Source organism: Dermatophagoides pteronyssinus, unplaced genomic scaffold, assembly GCF_027571235.1.
Source record: "Dermatophagoides pteronyssinus isolate colony J.1.1.1.1 unplaced genomic scaffold, Derpt_VIB-CSIC_2022.12 sq0008, whole genome shotgun sequence".
NCBI lineage: Eukaryota > Metazoa > Arthropoda > Arachnida > Sarcoptiformes > Pyroglyphidae > Dermatophagoides > Dermatophagoides pteronyssinus.
The window spans coordinates 1,441,100-1,464,753 of NW_027461532.1; the positions used below are offsets into that span (position 1 = coordinate 1,441,100).

The 23,654-nt window shown below is 23.8% G+C and overlaps 6 protein-coding genes across 6 annotated transcripts; all 6 read left to right on the forward strand.

Moving 5' to 3' along the window:
• The first annotated feature begins 9,607 nt into the window (after positions 1-9,607).
• LOC142645222 (uncharacterized) lies at positions 9,608-11,168 on the forward strand. Its single transcript, XM_075820969.1, has 3 exons — positions 9,608-9,722; positions 9,812-10,076; positions 11,148-11,168. The coding sequence occupies exons 1-3, from the start codon at positions 9,667-9,669 to the stop codon at positions 11,166-11,168; spliced, it is 342 nt and encodes a 113-aa protein (XP_075677084.1). The 5' UTR covers positions 9,608-9,666.
• Positions 11,169-11,294: 126 nt separating this feature from the next.
• LOC113789039 (uncharacterized) lies at positions 11,295-12,683 on the forward strand. Its single transcript, XM_027338525.2, has 2 exons — positions 11,295-11,471; positions 11,539-12,683. The coding sequence occupies exons 1-2, from the start codon at positions 11,338-11,340 to the stop codon at positions 12,650-12,652; spliced, it is 1,248 nt and encodes a 415-aa protein (XP_027194326.2). The 5' UTR covers positions 11,295-11,337; the 3' UTR covers positions 12,653-12,683.
• Positions 12,684-14,328: 1,645 nt separating this feature from the next.
• On the forward strand, positions 14,329-17,386 carry LOC113788936 (excitatory amino acid transporter 3-like). The gene is made up of 3 exons (XM_027338402.2): positions 14,329-15,018; positions 15,087-17,128; positions 17,262-17,386. The coding sequence occupies exons 1-2, from the start codon at positions 14,430-14,432 to the stop codon at positions 16,766-16,768; spliced, it is 2,271 nt and encodes a 756-aa protein (XP_027194203.2). The 5' UTR covers positions 14,329-14,429; the 3' UTR covers positions 16,769-17,128; positions 17,262-17,386.
• Positions 17,379-18,527, forward strand: LOC113788924 (uncharacterized). Its single transcript, XM_027338390.2, has 2 exons — positions 17,379-17,987; positions 18,058-18,527. Exons 1-2 carry the CDS (start codon positions 17,379-17,381, stop codon positions 18,334-18,336), a joined length of 888 nt encoding a protein of 295 aa, XP_027194191.1. The 3' UTR covers positions 18,337-18,527.
• Positions 18,528-18,766: 239 nt separating this feature from the next.
• On the forward strand, positions 18,767-20,917 carry LOC113789038 (uncharacterized). The gene has a single exon (XM_027338524.2). It carries the CDS (start codon positions 18,813-18,815, stop codon positions 20,889-20,891), a length of 2,079 nt encoding a protein of 692 aa, XP_027194325.2. The 5' UTR covers positions 18,767-18,812; the 3' UTR covers positions 20,892-20,917.
• Positions 20,918-22,000: 1,083 nt separating this feature from the next.
• LOC113789037 (uncharacterized) lies at positions 22,001-23,633 on the forward strand. The gene is made up of 2 exons (XM_075820815.1): positions 22,001-22,518; positions 22,591-23,633. The coding sequence occupies exons 1-2, from the start codon at positions 22,008-22,010 to the stop codon at positions 23,223-23,225; spliced, it is 1,146 nt and encodes a 381-aa protein (XP_075676930.1). The 5' UTR covers positions 22,001-22,007; the 3' UTR covers positions 23,226-23,633.
• The last annotated feature ends 21 nt before the right edge of the window (positions 23,634-23,654 follow it).

Below are 23,654 nucleotides of genomic sequence, written 5' to 3' on the forward strand. Positions count from 1 at the left end.
TAATTTATCTTCAGGAAATTCTTTTGGAAACCATAAATCTCCATTTGATGCTAATGCTAATTGAAATGATAACAATGTGATAAAAATGGCAGCTATTTTCACATTAGTTGTAATCATATTTTTTTCGGATTGATTGGTAAAAAGTTTCAATACAAGATTTTTGTGTATAAATATTCGGTACAAAAGTTAACAAGTTTATCAGTTTATCAATTTACAATACAATCAAAAAAACATAAATTAAAAACAACTGGATAGAATATATTCGAATAAATTTCATCAACTTTTATAGAGAAATTTTTCTTTTTTCAAAAAAAATTAAATTCTTTTATTGACGAATTAATTATAATTAAATAAATTTTGCCAATTTTTATGGCGGTGAAAATTTTTTTTTATTGAAAATATTAATAATTGTTATTAGAAAAATAAGAATTTTTTTTTGTTGGTAATAATCGTTTTACCCGTAATTAACAAATTATTTCGGGGTAATTTAGTAATTTGATTTCATTGTTTTATTGTCGTTTTTGTTGTTGTTGTTGTTAGTAATGAATTTATCGATGTTAAAGTGGATTTAGATCTGGATTTAGAGTAAATGTATAAACAATAAGAAAAGAAAAAAAATTTATTTATTTATAACAATAAGAATAAAGATAATGTTCGCATTTTTTGCATGTTGTATCGTGATTACATGGTAATTTTAATGGTTGATTTGTTTTCATTGCTTTCATTGGTGATTTTATTCGTTGTGGTGTTTTCATTTTTTTCATTGGTGATTTTATTTTTTTTGGTGTTTTCATTGTTTTCATTGGTGATTTTATTGGTTGTGGTGTTTTCATTGGTGATTTACTGGTTATAGAGGAAGATATAATAGCTTTCAATCTCAAATCATCATCTTTATCGATAATCGATGATGATGATTGGCTCGAATCGGTTATAGTGGTCGGTAAGGTTGTATCAGTAATTTCCGATATAATAGTTTTCAAATCCAATTTATCTTCTTTGTCAATAATTTTTGATGATAATTCTGGACTCATGATTTTATCATCAAATAGTTTTTTCTTGTTTTTCTTTTTAACAATCATATAATAATAATACATTAAAACAACAATAATACCGATAATAGTAATAAAAAAAATAACAAATATTATGGCCAATAATATAAAAGTTACAATATTAGATTTACAATAGAAAAAATCATTTAAAGATTTTATTTCTAATGGATATTCTCTAATAGAATTATTTATTTGTAAAAATGCAACATCAGTAATCAAAACTTTATCATTATGTTTCGAAATCATTAATATTTTTTCATATACAGTAAATGATGCAATAATTGATTTCAATAATGAATGTGTTAATTTTATATCTGAATCACATTCTTCCCATGTTGTTCTTGAAATAAAATAATTCTTATTATCAATTTCTCTTATACAAATAAAATTATATTTAATACGTTCTTTTTTAGTTATTTGATCAACCATTAATTCATAATTATTTTCTTGAAATGAATTATGTATTAAAAATTGTTCATAACCATTAGTTAATAAAATGTAATGAATATTAGCTGGATAAAAACCAAATTGATATGAACGTTCTGTATGTAAATCAAAATCATATGTATGATAATCGATAAATTTAGATGTTGCATTGAATAATCCAATAAAATATAATATAATATGATTATTACGTTCATTATTGGACAATTTTAAACGATCCATTAAAAAAAATGGTGATTTTTTTGTTATTTTTGCATATTCACAATAATTTGGTTTCCAATTTGGTTGTATTTCTTCGAATGTATATCGATAACCATTTTCTAATTTTAATTGATTCAAATCTTTATCCAAATAATTATCCAATGGTGGTGGATAAATAATTACGGCACATTTTTGAAATTGAAATAAATAATTATCGATAACGGAAAATCCATAAAAGTCATGATCAAAACCACATTTAATCAATTTATCATCCGGAAATACTTTTGGAAACCATAAATCACCATCTGTTGCTAATGTTGTTGATCGAAATAACATTGTAATAATAACAATAATGGCTTTATTCACATTGATTATCATTATTATTATTTTGGTTCAATTTTTTGTTTTTACAAATTGAACATTTAAAAAACTAATTGAAACAATTGGCAATTTACAAATAGATTTTCTTAATTTTTATCACGAAAATAAATTGAAAACAAATAATTGTTAAGAATAATTTATTTAAAAGAAAAAATTCACTTATAGAAGTTTTTCAACAACAACAACAACAAAAAAATCAAAGTTTTATAATTAATACAAGGTTTTACAATTTTAAAATTGTTTAACCTGTTAATTCGGAAAAATTATAATTAAATTTACAAAAAAACCGACAAATAATTATAACTAATGATAGATTTTATTCAGTTTTTTATTTATTTATTAAAAAATATTTTTAAAAAAATCGTTAATAGGATGTGTATGTTCTTGTTGAAGTAATACTACTCATTGATTTTTTAACATTTATTTTCTCTTTTGGTTTCATTAAAACACAAATAACGGAAATAAAAATAACCAATATTAACCACAATATTATAAAAATTATAATTTTTGTTTTATATTTACTGCAAAAATAAAAATCTTTTAAAGATATTATATGTAATGGATATTCTTTAATAGAATTATCTACATGTAAAAATGCAACATCGATTATTAAAACATGATTATCCTTTTTCGAAATCATCAATATTTTTTCATATGCAGTAAATGATAAAACAATTGATTTCAATAATGAATGTGTTAATTGTACATTTGATTCATTACATTGTTGCCATTTTATTCTTGAAATGTAATAATTTTTATTATCAGTTTTTCTTATACAAATATAATCATAACTAATACGATCATTTCGTAATTCAGGATCTCCTATTAATTCATAACGAGTTTCTTTCACAGCATTATGTATGATAAATTGTTCATCACCTTTTGTTAATAATATATACTGCAAATTAGGATGATAAAATGCACCATGTAATTTTTCAAGTACATTCAAATCAAAATCATATGCATAATATTGCATTGAATCATTTGTATTTAATAATCCAATAAAATATAATAGAATATGACTTTCATTACTGTTTGGCAATTTTAAACGAGACAATATTAACCATGGTGAATTAATTGCTGTTTTTGCATATTCACAATAATTTGGTTTCCAATTTGGTTGTATTTCTTCGAATGTATATCGATAACCATTTTCTAATTTTAAAAGATACAAATATTTACCCAAATATTTATCCAATGGTGGTGGATAAATAATTACGGCACATTTTTCAAATTGAAATAAATAACCATCGACCAATGATAGACCAAACATTTCATGATCAAAACCACATTTAATCAATTTATTAGCAGGATATTGTTTTGGAAACCATAAATCACTATCTGTTGCTAATGTTGTTGAACATTGAAATAACATTGTGATAACAATAATGGCTATATTCACATTAATTGTCATTTTTATTTTTGGTTTAACAAATTCAAAATTAAAAACATGAAAATTAAAAACAATTTTCGAATAAATTTTGCCAATTTTTATAGAGAATATAAATTGAAACTAAATAATTGTAATTGTATATGAGAACTTTTCATAGAAAATTTTATCATTAATTTTATTAATTTAATTTTGTTCTTTTTGGGAACTTTTTCGGAAAAGTAATTTACAACAGGAAGTTCGATTATCAATCAATAAGAAAATTCAAATTAATGGAAATTATTTTTTTATTTATTGAAGAATTTTAAATGAAATTTTGTTTATTATTATTCAAAAAATCGATAATCATGGTGTCACTTGATGGTTTTACTGGTTATGGTTGTAGCGGTGGTGGTGTCAGTAATTTTCGATGATGATTTAGAATTCATTTTATCAAATGATTTTTTTATGTTTTTCTTTTTTGGAATCATAAAAACAACAATACCGGTAATAATGATGACAATTATTAATGCCAATATTATAAAAATCCATATGTCAGATTTATATTTACTACGATAGAAAAAATCTTTTAAAGATTTTACTTGTAATGAATATTCTTTAATAGTATTATTATCTACATGTAAAAATGCAACATCAGTAATCAAAACTTTATTATCTCGTTTCGAAATCATCAATATTTTTTCATATACAGTAAATGATAAAACAATTGATTTCAATAATGAATGTGTTAATTTTACATTTGATTGATCACATTGATCCCATTCTATTCTTGAAATGAAATAATTTTTATTATCAGTTTTTCTTATACAAATATAATCATAACTAATATGATCTTTTCGTATAATTGGATCTCCAATTAATTCATAACGAGTTTCTTTCACAGAATTATGTATGATAAATTGTTCATCACCTTTTGTTAATAATATGTAATGACTATTTTTTCTATGAATTTCACGATATAATACTTCAGCTTTATGTAAATCAAAATCATATGTATAATAATGCATTGGTCCAGTTGCAATTAATAATGCAATAAAATATAATAGAATATGATTTTTTTCACTGTTGTTGGGTGATTTCAAATGAGTCAATATTAACCATGGTGAATTAATTGATGCTTTTGCATATTCACAATAGTTTGGTTTCCAATTTGGTTGTATTTCTTCGAATGTATATCGATAACCATTTTCTAATTTTAATTGATTCAATTCTTTATCCAAATATTTATCCAATGGTGGTGGATAAATAATTACGGCACATTTTTCAAATTGAAATAAATAACCATCGACCAATGATAGGCCAAACATTTCATGATCAAGACCACATTCAATCGATTTATTAGTATTAAATTCTTTTGGAAACCATAATTCATTATCTGATGCTAATGTTGTTGAACATTGAAATAACATTGTGATAACAATAATGGCTATATTCACATTAATTGTCATTTTTGTTTTGGTTTTACAAATTTAAAATTAAAAACTTTTTAAAAAACAATTTTCGAAAAAATTTTGCCAAGTTTTTATAATGAAAAAAAAATTCTAGAAAATTCTATCCAAAGAATTTTAATTTTCATTAATTAATTCACAAAATTATTTAATTGATTTATCTAATGACAAATTTTATTTTGAAATTAATATTGTTGGATATTTTGATTGTTTTTTTGATAATGGTTATTGTTTAGCTTTTGTATTTTCTTCATTTAACAAACATAATCATCGATCGGTAGTGTTGGAGATGGTGTTAGTAAATGTGGGTCTGATTTATCTTTCTTTTGAATAACATCCGATTATGTTGATAGTGATAATTGTTCATCATTAAATTTCATTTTCTTTTTATCTATCGTATAAACAGTTACCAAAATTGCCACAATAAGAATTCCAAAAATTATCGGTAATATTGTAAGAACAAGCTTATCAGATTTTCTTGATTCACTTGTTTTTTTCGATTTACTTGTACAAAAGAAAAATTTTTTCAAAGATTTTACATATAACGGAAATTCTTTATAAGAATTATTTAATTGTAATAATCCTATATCGGTAATCAAAACTTTTTGATTTTTTTTCGAAATCATCAATAGTTTTCCATATGCACTAAATGACAGTACAATTGATTTCAATAATGAATCAGTTAATTCAATATTTTTTTTATTACATTTTTCATATTCTGTACGTGAAATAAAATAATTTTCATTACTAGTTAATCGAATACAAATCCAACCGGCTGAATAAAGAGCTTTGTTTGTTATTGGATCTCCTATTAATTCATAACGATTTTTATATAATTCATTATGCATTATAAATTGTTCTTCACCATTAGTTGCTAAAATGTAACGAATATCTTCACCAACAATAAATCTCATTTCTTCTATATGAGTGTTTGTATCGAAATCATATACATAATATTTCATTGAATCATTTGTATTTAATAATCCAATAAAATATAATAAAACATGATTATTATGTTCATTTTGGGACAATTTCATACGAGTCAATGATAACCATGGTATATTTATTGCACGTTTTGCATATTCACAATATTCTGATTTCATTTTTGGTTGTATTTCTTTGAATGTATATCGATAACCTTTTTCTAATTTTAATCGATTCAAATCTTTATCCAAATATTTATCCAATGGTGGTGGATAAATAATCACAGCACATTTTTCGAATTGATATAAATAACCATCAACCAATGATAGACCAAACATTTCATGATCAAGACCACATTTAATCAATTTTTTAGAAGGATATTGTTTTGGAAACCATAAATCACTATCTGTTGCTAATGTTGTTGAACATTGAAATAACATTGTGATAACAATAATGGCTATATTTACATTAATCGTCATTTTTATTTTGGTTCGATTTCGGTTCTAAAATCAATTTACAAAATAATTTTTACAAAAAACAATTACCATACTCGAATAAATTTTGCCAATTTTAATGAAGGAAAAATTCTAAAAAAAATTCTAATTAAAGAATTTTCATTAGCATGATTAATTGGATGAATGTTATTTTTTCATGGTATAGAAAATTTCTGCCAGGATGTGTTCAATTGACAAATTTTATTTATAAAAAAAAAAATTAAAATTTAATTCATTTAAAAAAAGACAAAAAAAAATTCATCAATTGAATTTCGTTGTTATCATCATAGGTATTTTTTAACAAACATAATCATTGATCGGTGGTGTTGGTGTTGGTGGTGGTGTTGGCGTTGGTGGTGGTGTTGGCGTTGGTGGTGGTTGCAGTTGCTGTGTTATTTGATTTGGATGGAACAGTTTTTGCCAATTTAATTTGCTTTCTATAAACTGTAAAAACAGAAACAAAAATACCGATAATAACGATAATTATTATCGGTATTATTATAAACATTATTTTTTTAGATTTTGTTGATTCACTTGTTTTGTTCGATTTACTTGTACAAAAGAAAAAATCTTTCGAAGATTTTACATATAACGGAAATTCTTTAAGAGAATTATTCAATTGTAATAATGCTTCATCGAAAATTAAAACTTTTTGTTCCTTTTTCGAAATCATCAATACTTTTCCGTATGCACTAAATGATAAAACAATTGATTTCAATAATGAATCAGTCAATTTTATATCTTTTTCATCACATTGTTGATATTCTTTTCGTGAAATTACAAAATGTTCATTATTAGTTTTTCGAATACAAATCCAACCGGTTGTATAAAGAGCTTTTTTTGTTATTGGATCTCCTATTAATTCATAACGATTTTTATATAATTCATTATGCATTATAAATTGTTCTTCACCATTAGTCGCTAATATGTAACGAATATCTTCACCAACAATAAATCTCATTTCTTGTATATGAGTGTTTGTATCGAAATCATATGCATAATATTGTATCGAATCATTTGCACTCAATAATCCAATAAAATATAATAAAACATGATTATTATGTTCATTGCCGGGCAATTTCATACGAGTCAATGATAACCATGGTATATTTATTGCATGTTTTGCATATTCACAATAATCTTTTTTCATTTTTGGTTGTATTTCTTTGAATGTATATCGATATCCTTTTTCTAATTTCAATTGATTCAAATCTTTATCCAAATATTTATCCAATGGTGGTGGATAAATAATCACAGCACATTTTTCGAATTGATATAAATAACCATCGACCAATGATAGACCAAACATTTCATTATCAAGACCACATTTAATCAATTTATTAGCAGGATATTGTTTTGGAAACCATAAATCACTATCTGTTGCTAATGTTGTTGATTGAAACAACATTGTAATAACAATAACGGCTGTATTCACATTAGTTGTTATTTTCATTTTGGTTCGATTTTGGTTTTAAAATCAATTTACAAAATAATTTTTATAAAAACAATTACCATACTCGAATAAATTTTGCCAATTTTTATGCAGAAAAAATTCTAAAAAAATTCTAATTAATTCATTAGTGTGTTCAATTGACAAATTTTATTTTAAAAATAATAAAATTAAATTCATTAAAAAAATTCATCTATTGAATTTCGTTGTTAAACGGTGGTTGTATCACATTTTTCGAATGTATTTTCTTTTCTTTTTTTTTATAACAAACATAATCATTAATGGGTGGTGTTAGTGTTTGTGGTGGTGGTTGCAGTTGCTGTGTCAGTTAATCTGGATCGAATAGTTTTTGCCAATCTATTTTTCTTTTTGAAAAAATCCAACGATGATGTTAGTGGCATTGATGGTTGGTCGGGATGATGTTTCTTTCTATAAATTGTAAAAGCAGAAACAAAAATACCGATAATAATGACAATTATTATCGGTATTATTATAAACATTAGGTTATTAGATTTTGTTGATTGAGCTGGATTTTTAGCGGTACAAAAGAAAAAACCTTTCAAAGATTTTACATATAACGGAAATTCTTTAAGAGAATTATGTAATTGTAATATTGCTTTATCGAAAATTAAAACTTTTTCTTCCTTTTTCGAAATCATCAATATTTTTCCATATGCACTAAATGATAATACAATTGATTTCAATAATGAATCAGTTAATTTTATATCTTTTTCTTCACATTGTTGATATTCTTTTCGTGAAATTACATAATTTTCATTACTAGTTTTTCGAATACAAATCCAACCGGTTGTATAAAGAGCTTTTTTTGTTATTGGATCTCCTATTAATTGATAACGATTTTTATATAAATCATTATGTATTATAAATTGTTCTTCACCATTAGTCACTAATATGTAACGAATATCTTCTCTAACAATGGATCTAGGTTCATCTATATGTGTATTTGTATCGAAATCATATGCATAATATTGTATCGAATCATTTTTATTTAATAATCCAATAAAATATAATAAAACATGATTATTATGTTCATTGCTGGACAATTTCATACGAGTCAATGATAACCATGGTATATTTATCGTATGTTTTGCATATTCACAATAATCTTTTTTCATTTTTGGTTGTATTTCTTTGAATGTATATCGATGACCTTTTTCTAATTTCAATTGATTTAAATCTTGATCCAAATATTTATCCAATGGTGGTGGATAAATAATTACTGCACATTTTTCGAATTGATATAGATAACCATCGACAATAGAAATACCAAACATTTCATGTTCAATACCACATTCAATTAAACTATTATTTGAATATTGTTTTGGAAACCATAAATCACTATCTGTTGCTAATGTTGTTGATCGAAATAACAATATCAGTATAGCAATGGCAACAATATTCATATTTGTTTTGGACATTTTTTTTTTACTTCAATCAATCGATTTATCACAAATATAAAACTTTCCAAATAAAAATAAAAATAATAATAAATTTCAATAGACATTCTGGGAATAAATTTCATCAACTTTTATAATGAAAAATTGAATTGTTATTAAAAAAGAAAGTAAATTTTTTAAGAATATTCACAATTTGATTTGTAAAAATTATTTTGTGAAAAGTAACGTCATCTAGCGAATTACATTTGATCTATTTTAATAATTTTTAATCAATAAAAAAATGGAACGAATAATTTAAAAAAAATCGATAAACAATAATGAAATTGTTGTCAAGTAAATGAATAGAAAATAATTTCAAATTAGCAAATAAAAACTTTATTGTTATTCTATGAATTTGTCATTTGACAAAAAAAGTAATTTTATTGAAAAATGTTTGATAATGAAATGAATTTTAGTAAAAAATAAAAATGAAAAATTCTAATCAACAAAATTATCTACTTGATTGGTTGATCATTAATTATGGGTATGATTTGTTTGTTTGCTTTTTTAGTGTGATGCAAATTAATTTTAAAAAATTTTTGAATCAATCCATTCAATAATATCATATTGTAGCTATACCGGTATACAAATGAAATCGATACAATGGTCTGATTGGAAATCAATCATTAATATGATTATCAATTTAATTATCAATTTGATTATTTTCTATACATTTGTCATCAAACGTTATATATCATGGGATATTATTATTAATGATAAATTAAGCTATAATAATCATAAAAATCTAAATGATTTTATAAGAATATTTTCCGAATATTATGGTCAAATAATGTGGTCGTTTATGACAATTTATCAATATGTTTATATGCCTTCAATTGTACAATCAATGAATTCATCAATATTTAGAAAAATTTTTAGTTATAAACATCATTCATTAATTTTTTTTACAACAATATCAGCTATATTTTTACCAGTTAAATTCAATTATTTAAATCAAATCATATCAATGGATTTAAATATTTTCAATTTATTCCTTGAAATTTGTATTGATCGTATATTTTTTATGCCATTGATAATCATTGGATATGTTAAATATGCAACAAATAAATTATTAGAATTATATTTGATTGATCAAATTAATTTGAAAAGAAAATTTCAAACGAAAAATGATGGACAAAATGAACATAGACGATGTCTTCAAATACAAGAATTAGCCCGAATCAATCGATATTTTTCAAAAATATTATCACCATTATTATTAGTTTGTTCAATATCATCTACTCTGAATATGATTTCATTTTTTTTCTGGCATACTGAAGATTTACCATTTTTAATAACAATTTTATCATTATTATCATTTTGGAATTGTTTTGCTTATGTTGCCTATCAGGACAAACAAATTGATAGATTATTGAAAAAAATTATTAAAATTTTACAAATCAATCAATTTAAATGTTGTTGTCGATGTCATCAATATCGTCAGTTTAATCGTCGAAAAAATCGATCTATCGATAATGATAGAAAAACGTCCATCACTAAAAGTTTTTATTGTAGCCATAATGTTCGTCATATTGAATTCTATAAAGAATATTTAAATGATTTTCATCTAACAATATTCAATATTTGTCGTATTGATTTTTCATTTTTGTTCAATTCATTTTTATTTACAATGACATTCATTATATTATCATTACAGATATTTTAATATTTAAACATATTTATTCATTCATTCATTTTTTTGGGACTATTGTTGCGTCAAAATCGATATCAATTAATCAATCTAATGGATATAGAAATATCGATTCAATGTTGTTGTGTGTGTGTGGAACGATTTTATAAAAAAAAACAATTATAAAAACTTGCATAAAAATTGAAACATTTAAACAGTTCATCATCAATAGAATTTGAAAATAATTTTCAATTTAAATTAACAAAATATCATAAACAGGCTAGGAAAAAATACATGTAATATATCGATTAATTACATTATTGATAAATCGATAGATTTTATAATAATAAAATAATTAATTCGCTTCGTCATATTTTTTGTTTTTCCATTTAAGTTGTTATGAAATTTTTCTCGAATTTGTTTTTGTTGTTGTTTTTTCGCTTGTTTTATAATAAACCAAAAAAAAAAAATGGTTCAGTGTTGGGAAATAATATCAATCATATTGAATCTTGGATACGATGAAAATTCTTTTAAAAAAACAATGAATATAGAAATGGATAATGAAAAAAATTATCTACTCAGTTGGCTATTCATCAATCTTGGGTATGTAAATTTGATTTTTGTGAAAAAAAATTTTCTGAATCAAATCACAAATTATGATATTGTACAGTTATACTGGTATACAAATGAAACCAATAGATTGGTCTGAATGGAAATCCGTAACGAATGTTATAATCAATTTGATTATCAATGTAAATATTGCCTATACATATGTTATCAAACGTAAATTATCATGGGAAACAAATAAATCTAATGAATATAAAAATCTAAGCAATTTTATACGAATATTTTCGGATTATTATGGTCAATTAATGTGGTCATTCATAACAATCTATCAATATGTTAATATGCGTTCAATTGTAAATAAAATGGAATCGTCAATATTTAAAAAAATTTATCGTTTCAAATATCATTTATTCATTTTTTATGGTATAACATCAATTATAATGGCACCAGTAACATTTAACGAATTTTTACTTATTTTTGATGATAAAAAACATACAAATTTTTTTGAAAAATGTTATTCAACATTGATCGGTTATTTAATTAATCATTCATTTATGATACCATTAATTTTAATGGCATATGTTAAATATGCTACTGTTGAAATATTAAAATCGATTAGTATTAATTGGAATAAGAATATGATTCGAAATGAATATCGAAAATCATGGATGTTCAATAATTCAAATTATAAACAAGAATTACAAGAATTAGCCATAATAAATCAATATTTTTCACGTATATTATCACCATTATTATTAATATGTGTAATATCAGTAAATCTAGATATGATAACATTATTTTTCTGGAATCTAAACAAATCAGAATTTTTATATACATTTATAATATTAACATCATATTGGAATTATTTATTCTATGTTATTTATCTTGATAATCAAATTGATAAATTAATGGAAAACATTATCAAAAATATCCAGAATAATCAATATAAATGTTGTGGTCAATGTCATCAATATCGATTTCTTAATTTTGACAAACTATCACATCGTATTAATAATAATGATAATGAAAAAATATCCATCATTATTAAAAGTTTTTATTGTAGTAATAATATACGTTATATTGAATTTTTTGAACAATATTTTGAAGATTTTCATATAAATCTTTTCAATATTTGTCGTATTGATTTTTTATTTCTATTCAATTCATGTTTATTTACAATGTCATTCATTATATTATCATTACAAACAACGTATTAAAGATTTTCACTAAAAACTTTATCAATTTTGTTTGATTGATTATAACCTTTAATGACCTTTATCATTACAGAAATGGAAAATTGTTACAATTATGTTGTTGAGTACATTACAATTTTGTTGTCATAACAATAAAATAAACTAATTATCATTTTATTAATTAATAAAATTAATTATTCAAAACAAAACAAAAAACTAAAAAAACATTGTTCCATTTGTCATTGTGTCTAATTATTTAGATTACATAACAACAACAACAAAATGGATGAATCAATCCTCCACCAACCATCACCATTGATATTCAATTTTATGGTCAATTTTTTAAGGTAATTTAACGCTTATATTTTCTTAAAGTTGTTTTCTCATTCTTGGGTTTTTTCCCAAAAACCAAACAAATCTCTTCACCTTTCCCACCAAATAAAAAAAAAAGATGTTTAGGAATTCCATTGATACGATTTGATGAAAATTGGCAAAAATTATCAATCAAAATGATTATCAATCATTTATATTGTATAATGGTATTTATTTTAAATACCTATGTTTTATATACAAAACAACCAATAACATTTACATTTCTTGATGAAAATTATTATAATAATGCATTTTTAAATTGTTTCTATATGATTTATGATCAAATATATAGTCTATCATATTGTATTATAACAATTTATTTTTATATCTATGGTTCACATTTATATACATTACTTTGTAATGATTTTTACAATGATGTTTATCAAAATTATAATCAACAATCCAAATTAATATTTATCATATTATTTTCATTTATTAATTATTGTTTTATAAAATTTCATCAACAATTATTACAAATGGATAGAATTATCGATGATATTTGGTTCAATATTCAATTAATATTTGTCTATTATATACTATTTATTTATCAATTTTTACCATTAATAATTTATATTTATATAAAATATGCAACAAAATTTCAATTAGATAAACATTTTCAATTATTTCAATCATCATCATCATCATCAAAAGTATCATCGTTTGATTTAAATAATGGTGAAAAATTAATCCACACTATACAATCATTAGCAAAATCAAATTATCAATTAGATCAATTATATTCATTACATTTTTTTATTGTATTCATTTCGACTATTATCGATTTTATTGTTTGTATTTCAAATTATAATCGTAATCAAGATAATTTATTTGATAATATTTTTTATTATTCAATAATTATTATACATCTTTTATATTTAATGAATTTGAATGAAAATATTCAAATGATTATTAATGATATAGAAAAATTTATCAACCAAAATCATAATCATCAACGTTGTAGAAAAATGATCAATTCATTTGATCATAATAAACGAAAAATTTGTTTACGTTTAATTGAATTGAAAATTTTTTTTGAATATTTTCAAATGACAATTTTAAATATTTTTCATTTAAATTTTCAATTATTATTAGAAATCATCTGTTTTATAATGACATTTTGTTTATTGGTTGTACAGACAACAAATTTATAAATCTTATTAATAGTATTTTTTTTTGTAAATTAATTATCCAATTAAATGAATTTTAGAAAAAATTGTAATTTAATTATTAAAATTTTAAAATCAAAAATAAAACTTATAAATTATCGAAATAAATTCGATTGATTTGATTTATATTTTCATAAAACATTAACTTGGTTATTTTTTTTGTAAAATTCGATTTCGTTCAATTATTTTTCTTGGGTTGGGGGTCTATAAAACAAAAATATATTTTGATTCAATTCGGAAAATAATATTCGGGGAAAAAGAAAATGGCAACCAGTGTTAAGATAAATGTTTATCATTTATTTTTAATGACAAGTCTTTTAATAACATCGATCGATTCATTATATTTGTTTATAAATGTTTGGAATAATGGTAGTGGTCTACCACCTAATAATGAATCATTAATAAATTCCACAACAAATTCCACATCAAATTCTAAATCATCATCATCATCATCATTGATATTTGATGATGAACCAACACGTCGTATTACATATTGTATAATTGTTGCAATTCGTTTTATATTTGCATTTCTAATGTTAATATATGGTTATATTTATGGTTTAAGATATAAAGATCATTCACATTTATTTATACATTCAATGTATTTTATATGGATTTGTGGATTTTTATTTGTTTTAGGTATAATTATTACCTATCAACAATTTGTTTGGTCATTAGTTATACAAATTATTCATCTTTATATTTCATTAATATATACATTTAAAGCATTTCTTTATCATTATGATGATAAAATTGATGCTAATTTGGATTTTGGTCGTCGTACAGCTGAATTTGAAGAAATTCAAGCTAGTAGTACATCATTGGATAGAGCATCAAAACGTACACGATATGGTAAGTTATTAAAAAAAAAACAAAAATTCATTTTTAATTTCAATTTTTTTTTAATATTCAAATTAAAGGAAAAGTATTATATTTTGTTAATAAAAATCTTTTGGCTATTTCAACATTATTGATGATTTTATTGGCAATATCAATTGCAATATTATTACGTCATACATTGATACCTGGAAAACCATGGTCACAAAGACGATTATTACGATTAGCATTTATTGGTGAAATATTTATACGTGTATTGCTTAGTTTAATTGTACCATTGGTTGGTTCATCGATTGCATATGCATGTACCGGTTTTGATCCTGAATTATCCGGTCATATTATGTGGGAAGTTATGGTTTATTATTTAAGTACAACGGGTTTTGCTGCTATTGAAGGTTTAATTATCGTTTCAATTATAGGACCCGGTTATCATACAAGAAAATCAGTTACAACAGTTGAACAAAAAATTCATAAAGAAAATTCAACAAAGTTGACTATTACGATTGAAGATACAATAATGGATATTTGTCGAAATATTTTTACTGATAATATTTTTGATTCATGGATCGAAACATATCATACGAAATTAGTACCACCGATTGATAATCCAAATGAATTAAATAAAGATAAATGGCGAATCGAATCGGTACAAGAACGTGGTGCAAACATAATGTCGGTCGTTGTTGTTGGTTTATTAGTAGGTTTATCCATAAATATGATACGAACACATGGTGGTCGAATACTTGTTGAAATAATTGAAACAGTCAATACAATTATGATGATGATTACATTGGCAGTTGTACAAACAGCACCAGTTTGTACAGTATTTCTTATAATACCACAGATATTGATTGTTGATGATATTGGTGAAATGTTTAGTCTGGTCGGTTGGTTTACATTAACCGTATTAATATCATTATCAATACATTGTTTTGTGGTATTACCATTAATCTATTTAGTATTGGTACGAAAAAATCCATTTAATTTTTTGTCATATATGTTTCCGGCTATATCTACAGCATTTGCAACTAGTTCCAGTTCGGCTACAATGTCAGTTACGATGAATTGTTTGGAAAATGATGCAGGTGTTGAACCAACAATCGTACGATTTGTAATACCATTTGGATCAACAGTGAATATGGATGGTGCTGCATTATATGAATCGGTTGCTGCTATATTTGTAGCACAATATCGACGAAAATCATTAAATCTTGGTCAATTAGTTACAATTGCAATGACATCTATATTGGTCAGTATTGGTGCAGCTGGTATACCACAAGCTGGTATGATTACAACGGTAGTTGTATTGAATTCAATTGGTTTATCATTGGAAGATGCTGCACTTGTAATGGTTGTTGATTTTATGTTGGATCGTTTTCGTACTGTTGTCAATGTATTGGGCGATGCATTTGGTGCAGGTGTTGTTGGTCATCGATTACAATATATGTTTAATAATACAAACAATAATAATAACAACAATTTACGATCATCATCATCATCAGTTATAACATCAACAAATTTTAATGATAATAATAATCTAATAAAAATGGATAAAAATCAAATTATATTAAGAAATATTGAAAAAAATAATAATAATATTGATAATCAACAAACATTATCATCAACATCAATGACAACAATGACAACATTAACATCACCAAAAACAATTACATTTGAAACAAAATCAACATCAAAATCACCATCATCATCAACAACAACAACAACAACGGAAAAACAAAACGAATCGAATCAAATGAAATCATAATCATTAATCATAATCATTCAAACACACTAGATGGTAGCACACACACATTCGAATCTAATTTTTTTTTTTGTCGGTTTTGTTTTTTTTGATTTTGTTTTTTTTTTGTCATTTTTCAAATGGTTATTATTATCATTATTATTGATTATATTTTCACAATCATTTCAACAATAATTTTTATGGAACAATCGAGAATTTATAAATATAATATCAACCAAAAAAAAAAAACTTATCAAATTATGAATTCATTCATTGTCTATCTGTGTGTATGTGTATGTGCGTTGTATTGCAATGTGAATTTTATCGATCTGTTGATGAAAATGATGGATCGATTACATTGGATTGTCATGGATACTTGAAAAGGTAGTATAAAAAAACACACACATAATGTGTTTACTTTGAATGAAGAAGAAGAAAAAAATCAAATTTTTCAAATAATTTTTGAAAAAAATTAAACTTTTTTTTTCTGGTAATTCATTAATGATCCGTTTCACAGTTGACAAATAGTAGCTCAAAAAAATAAAAATAAAACGAAACGAGCTACTTTTCTTCAGTTGTTTGGCCCTTATCACAACAACAAGATAGAATTCAGAATTTATTTTATCATTCGAAAATGCAATCAAATGCTACAATCATTTATCCGGCCTGTTTTCTATTCCGAAAATGGTCACTAATCATAATAATATCATTAGATTTGATGATAATATTCTATACAACATTTGCATTAGTAGGACGATTACAAATGTTAGATTTTAATTCGAATGAAATCAATAACCAAAATCATTATCCAGAATTGTATAATCATCAAATTCTACATGGTGGTACAAATTTGATTCATAACGATTCAAATTTGGATGATAATAAAGAATGGATAAATCAAACATCAATGTTAATGGAAAAGAAAATGAAAATGGAAACGGCTACAACAACAACAAATAATCCGTTTGATCTTCTTTCGTCATTAGCATTTAATAATATTGAAATTCCTACGGTAAAATTAACAACAACAACTATGGCAACCGAAACTGATCCATTTAAAACATCGAATGCTGATGACAATGATAATCAAATTGATAATGATGTTAATAATCGATACAATCGATATCATGATGATCATAATGAAAAATCATATAATGATAATAATACAAATTCATCAATATCATCATTTGAACATTCGATTTGGTTTGAAATGTTTGAACATCGTATCTATCAACGTCCAAAGGTTTGTTTAAATGATATTTTTTTTAAAAAAAGAATAATTATTTCTCTTCTTTTTATCGATTATTTAATAGATTGTAGCTCAAGTGATGACCAATATGTTTGCCTATATTGTTTGTTTAATCGGTTTGATTGGTGTATTGAGAGAAAATTATTTCCTAACAACAATTTATGCATGGTTTGGTTGTTTTTCATTAACAACAAGTATTATTATATATGTTTTAACATGGTCACCGGAATTATTTGGAAAAATTATTTCAAATCTATTGTTTCTAATATTATTATTCTTGTATCTAAAAGATTTGGCTTATATACGTTTACAAATTACAAACAATATTATAATTGTTACTTAAAGACATAATGGTAGATTTACCATTATTGAAAATGTCATATGATGATGATCGACAGAACAACAACGACATAAAAAAAACAACAAAACATTGTATTAATTAATTAAAAACATGAAAAAAAACAAATTTATTTCAATTTAATCAATTGATTGATTGTGATGATGAAGATGAATTTATTAAATAAATTTTTTCTGACAAGGCCAAGGTGTTAAATTGATCGATTATTTTTGCTATGTTTTTTGCCTTTCTCGTTTACTTCATTTGACAATCAATATTATGATATTTTCATTAATGATGAAAATATTTGATTAAAATTTATGAATATTCAAATTAAAACAATAACAAAACAAAACAACAGGAATTATTCTTAGGAATAGAATATTCTTATTGTTGAATCATCGTTGATTAATAAATTCTAATAACATTTGTATTCAAACATTCAAACAATACGGTACCCCGATATATCATATATAAATGATATGTATATGAATGATAATGGTAGTCATAATAATCGTCTGACCACTTCCGCAGCTAAACAATGGATGAATATGTTGGCCACATCTAATCATCATCATCATAATCATCATAATAGACATCCATTAGATATGGATAATAATCGTAAATCAATGTTTCAATCGAAAATAAATTTAATCGATAATTTAAGCACACCGAATGGAGATGGAAATCAAGATTTTCTATCAATGTTGAATAATAATGTTGGCGGTGGTGGTGGTGGTGGCGGCGGTGTTATTGGTATGGGTATGGTCAATGAAGAAATTCATGGATCTGATCCATTTAACGATCAACCAGATATATTGAATACATCGAAAACATTACATAAACAAATATCAACAATATCATCAACATCATTATCATCAATGTCAACATCAACAATATCAAAATCATGGATTATACGTAATTGTCCACAATCATTACAATTATTAGTAAAATTTTATCGATGTTTTGGTATTTCATTTACTGGTATTGTATTTGTTAATGATGATAATGATCGTTTTGGTTTAACACGAACAACAAATAATAATACAGGAATTGGTAAATCATCAACAACAAAAATTTATTCAAGTTCAATGTATTACAATAATAATCATAATCATCATCATCAACAACATGGACGTACAAAACAAAAACCAAATTCATTGATGATGAAAAAAATTCAGGATAATGATGAAGAACAATTTGGTTTAAGAATGCAACGTTATTTCTTTATCCTATTAAACTTAACAATGTTGTTAATATTTTTACTTGTATTAGGTCGTCTTGTTAATGATAAATATATTAATCGTTTGAATGATCGTAATCATACAATGAATGCTAATGAAACAACAACATCAGATGAAACAACATCATTGAATGGTAATGAATTGATTGAAAAAACATTGGAATTTCCAAATCAAACATCAATGACAACATTGTTAATCGAATCAAGTATTTGGGATGATTTTTTTCAATCAATCAATCTTAGTGAAAGTCATGATCAGATTAGATGTTTAAAACCAATTCTATCGAATATAATTGATTTTCTTTATATAATTGTTGTTTTTGATGAATTAGTACCAATCATTTATCTATTGATACGTGGACGTAAATTGATAAATTTAATCATAAGAATACCATATATTGATGAATTTGATCATTCAAAAAGATTTGCATATCGTTCATTAGCAATTGCATTTATAACAGCATTATTTATCAATATAATTGGCTTTATTTCATTTAATCAAACATCTAAACAGATTATAATGGATCCGGAACAATATTTTAGTTCACGTTTATTTACATTGATTGCACCAATATTCAATACATTTCTTTTCGTTTATTTATCAGTTATTCCAATAATGTTTATCTATACAATGATGTTATTTAAATTTGTAATCGAAAAATTATTGAATACATTTGCTGTGGTCAATTTGGATGAAATATTAATGTTAAAATTGAAGACAAAATTATCCGATCTAAATGATCAATTCAAAGAAATTATACCGAAATTTGCATTACCATTGACCATACATTTTGCAACAAATATATTCATTATTATAAGTTCAGCATGTTATCTTATGATTGATCTTGGACCCGAAGGTACAACAAATACAGCATTCATATTTAGTTTGGGTATATTTTCATTTTTACGTTTAATTATTGTTGCTTGTTATGGTAATCTACCGACAAATATTTGTCGTGATCTAATTCGTACTGTATATGAAAATCTTGAACAATGGAGTTTAAATGAATGGATGTGTTTTATGGAATTGAAACGTTTACGTAAAGAATTTACTGTATCAATATTTTCAATGTATACTGTACGACAATCATCAATATTGGCAATGTTAGGTTTTGCATTGAATTATATTGTCATTTTATTACAAACAGAAAATTATCCATCAGCAAATAATTCAACCATAACATCGAATATGACAAACGAAACAATTATCGATGATTTAATGAATGAAAATAATCTAACTAAACAAATGCTAATCGAATCGGATTATCATCATAATGAAACAATATTTAATACAAATGAAATGTTGGAATTATTTTAATCATATATGTTTATTAATTAAAATCCATTAATATAATTAGATTAGACTAGATTAGATGTTGATCTTGAAACTTAAAATAATTAGAAGAATAAAATATTTGTTCACCTTAATGACCTTGATCCTTGATCAAAATACATTAACCAAATTATTATTATTATTCAAAATAAAGATAATGATTCTTGATTAGAATAAATTAATTCATTATTGTTTTCCATTATTTGTAACTGTTGATGAAATTTTGAATCAATATCTTGACATTCAATAATAACATGTCAAATATTTTGGATCTTTATTGATTCATTTTATTATTATTATTAATTAAAGAAAAAACAATATGAAATTTTTGTTTATTTCGACACTATATAAAAGATGATTATAAAAATGCAAATTTATTGATTGTGTTTGTCATTTCCGATTAATGTATTGTTGGCCAGAAAATTATTTTATTTGAAACAGGATTAGATGGAAAAATGTTTTCGCAGGTATCGAACATAAATTCCTGTCGTGTTGTCGATGATGATGATGATGATTATCATCAACAACATTATCGTCTTGGCTATAGAAATCAAATTTATGATTCAAATTTTAAAAATGATGATAACTTAATTGTATTTGATTATTTGGAAAAATCCGGTTCGTTCAATGATTTTGAATCAGTTTATCAAAGAATATCGACAACAACACCAATAATGGCTGAAAATAATAATAATAATCAAAAACAACAAATACCCGAATGGATTTTGAATGATTGTCCACCATCATTGAAATTTTTAATTAAAATTTTTCGGTAAATTTTCATATAAAAATAACAGTTTTTTTCATGTTTTTTTTGTTGGTTTCCATTCAAATAGATGGAATTACACCACATTCGGTGGAATTATATTCATCCGCAATGATGATGAATTAAATAATCGGTATTGGATTCGATTGAAACATTATTTATTTAAAATGATCAATCTATATTCAATAATTATATTTTTTACAATTCTAATTGTTGAAATATATAATGGATATTTTCAGAATATGCCCAATTCAATACAATCATCAAATGAAACAATGATGATGAACGAATCACAAAACGTCGAATCAATCGATAATTTTGCATTGAATCGAACAATGAATCAAATTGATAATGTAACAGAATTGGACGAAATTTTTCAATCACTTTATAGTATTATGCATAATAATGATGAACTAATTGAAACGGAAAATTTGAAACCAATTTTAAAAAATATCATTAAATTATTATTAGTTGTTCATCTTATTGATTTGATTATTTTTCATATTTTTTCAATAATTTATGGTCTTGATCTTATTCGAAAAATATTATCCATACCATTTGTAAAAGAATTTGATCAATCAAGAAAATTTGCTTATCGTTCATTGGCTGTTTCTTATATAATTTTAACATTAATCACTTTGACTGGAAATATTTTATTAAATAAAGAAAGTTTAATAAAAATCATCGATCCACAAAGTTCAATATCAACTAGATTTTCGAAATTTTTTCAAATATTCGGAATGATTATTGGATTCTCACATAACATCATAATGCCATTATTGTTTATCTATACGATGATGTTGTTTAAATTTTGTATCCAACGATTAATCGACAATTATGCTATGGGTAAAAACGTTTTTTTCTGATTCAAAAAAAAAAATCTAAAACTAATTTTATTTTACAATATCATTTTATTAGTGGATAATTTGGATGAAATTAACATGATTAAATTACGTGCACAATTATCGGATCTAAATGATCGATTTAAAGAAATTTTACCATATTTTTCAATGCCATTGACTGGAATGTTTGCATCAAGTATATTCATCGTAATAAGTTCATCATGTTTCCTAATGATCAATAATACATCACATAGTCATTATTATATTTCATTCGTATTCTGTTTAGGATTAATTGCATTCTTAAGTTTGATAATTGTTGCTTGTTTTGGTAATCTACCAGAAAATTGTTGTCGTGATCTAGTACGTATTGTATATGAAAATCTACAACAATGGCATTTGAATGAATGGATGTGTTTTATGGAAATAAAACGTTTACAAAAAGAATTTATCGTTGATATATTTTCAATGTATACTGTACAACAATCATCAATATTGGCAATGTTAGGTTTTGCATTGAATTATATTGTCATTTTATTACAAACAGAAAATTACACATCAGCAAATAATTCAACAATACTATCGAATATAACAAACGAAACAATTGTCGATAATTTAATGAATGAAAATCTAACTAAACAAATGCTAATCGAATCGGATTATCATCATAATGAAACAATATTTGATGCAAATGAAATGTTGGAATTATTTTAAATCATTTATGTTTATCAATTAAAATTCATTTATATAATTAGATTAAATTAGATATTGATCTTGAAATAATTAGAATAAAATATTTGTTCACCTAATGACCTTGATCCTTATCAGAATAATGATAATGATAATTAGAATCAATAAATTCATTATTGTTATTATTCTTCATTTTTTTTCATTATTTGTCACTGGTAAAACTTTTCATCATCATCATCATCATCATCATCATCATCATCGCCATCAACATCTTCCGTTTCATTTTCTCTACAAAATAACACCGATAATAATGATACATTAATAAATTTCAATAATACGTTAGCATAAAATTAACACAAATTTCAATGACAACTTTATAATTCAATTAATTCATTACATTCAACGGAAATTATTATTAACATTATTAATTGAATAAACATCTTATCTTGTTTG

What these genes read in the sequence shown, in the direction of transcription:
- LOC142645222 (XM_075820969.1), top strand. Translation starts at nt 9,667, where the DNA reads ATGAAAAATTCTAATCAACAAAATTATCTACTTGATTGGTTGATCATT. An exon ending in TGGTTGATCATTAATTATGG is followed by an intron (nt 9,723 to 9,811) that starts GTATGATTTGTT and finishes ATCATATTGTAG; the next exon opens with CTATACCGGTATACAAATGA. An exon ending in ATGTTTATATGCCTTCAATT is followed by an intron (nt 10,077 to 11,147) that starts GTACAATCAATG and finishes TATCATAAACAG; the next exon opens with GCTAGGAAAAAATACATGTA.
- LOC113789039 (XM_027338525.2), top strand. Translation starts at nt 11,338, where the DNA reads ATGGTTCAGTGTTGGGAAATAATATCAATCATATTGAATCTTGGATAC. An exon ending in TGGCTATTCATCAATCTTGG is followed by an intron (nt 11,472 to 11,538) that starts GTATGTAAATTT and finishes GATATTGTACAG; the next exon opens with TTATACTGGTATACAAATGA.
- LOC113788936 (XM_027338402.2), top strand. Translation starts at nt 14,430, where the DNA reads ATGGCAACCAGTGTTAAGATAAATGTTTATCATTTATTTTTAATGACA. An exon ending in ATCAAAACGTACACGATATG is followed by an intron (nt 15,019 to 15,086) that starts GTAAGTTATTAA and finishes TTCAAATTAAAG; the next exon opens with GAAAAGTATTATATTTTGTT.
- LOC113788924 (XM_027338390.2), top strand. Translation starts at nt 17,379, where the DNA reads ATGCAATCAAATGCTACAATCATTTATCCGGCCTGTTTTCTATTCCGA. An exon ending in GTATCTATCAACGTCCAAAG is followed by an intron (nt 17,988 to 18,057) that starts GTTTGTTTAAAT and finishes ATTATTTAATAG; the next exon opens with ATTGTAGCTCAAGTGATGAC.
- LOC113789038 (XM_027338524.2), top strand. Translation starts at nt 18,813, where the DNA reads ATGTATATGAATGATAATGGTAGTCATAATAATCGTCTGACCACTTCC.
- LOC113789037 (XM_075820815.1), top strand. Translation starts at nt 22,008, where the DNA reads ATGAATCAAATTGATAATGTAACAGAATTGGACGAAATTTTTCAATCA. An exon ending in AATCGACAATTATGCTATGG is followed by an intron (nt 22,519 to 22,590) that starts GTAAAAACGTTT and finishes TCATTTTATTAG; the next exon opens with TGGATAATTTGGATGAAATT.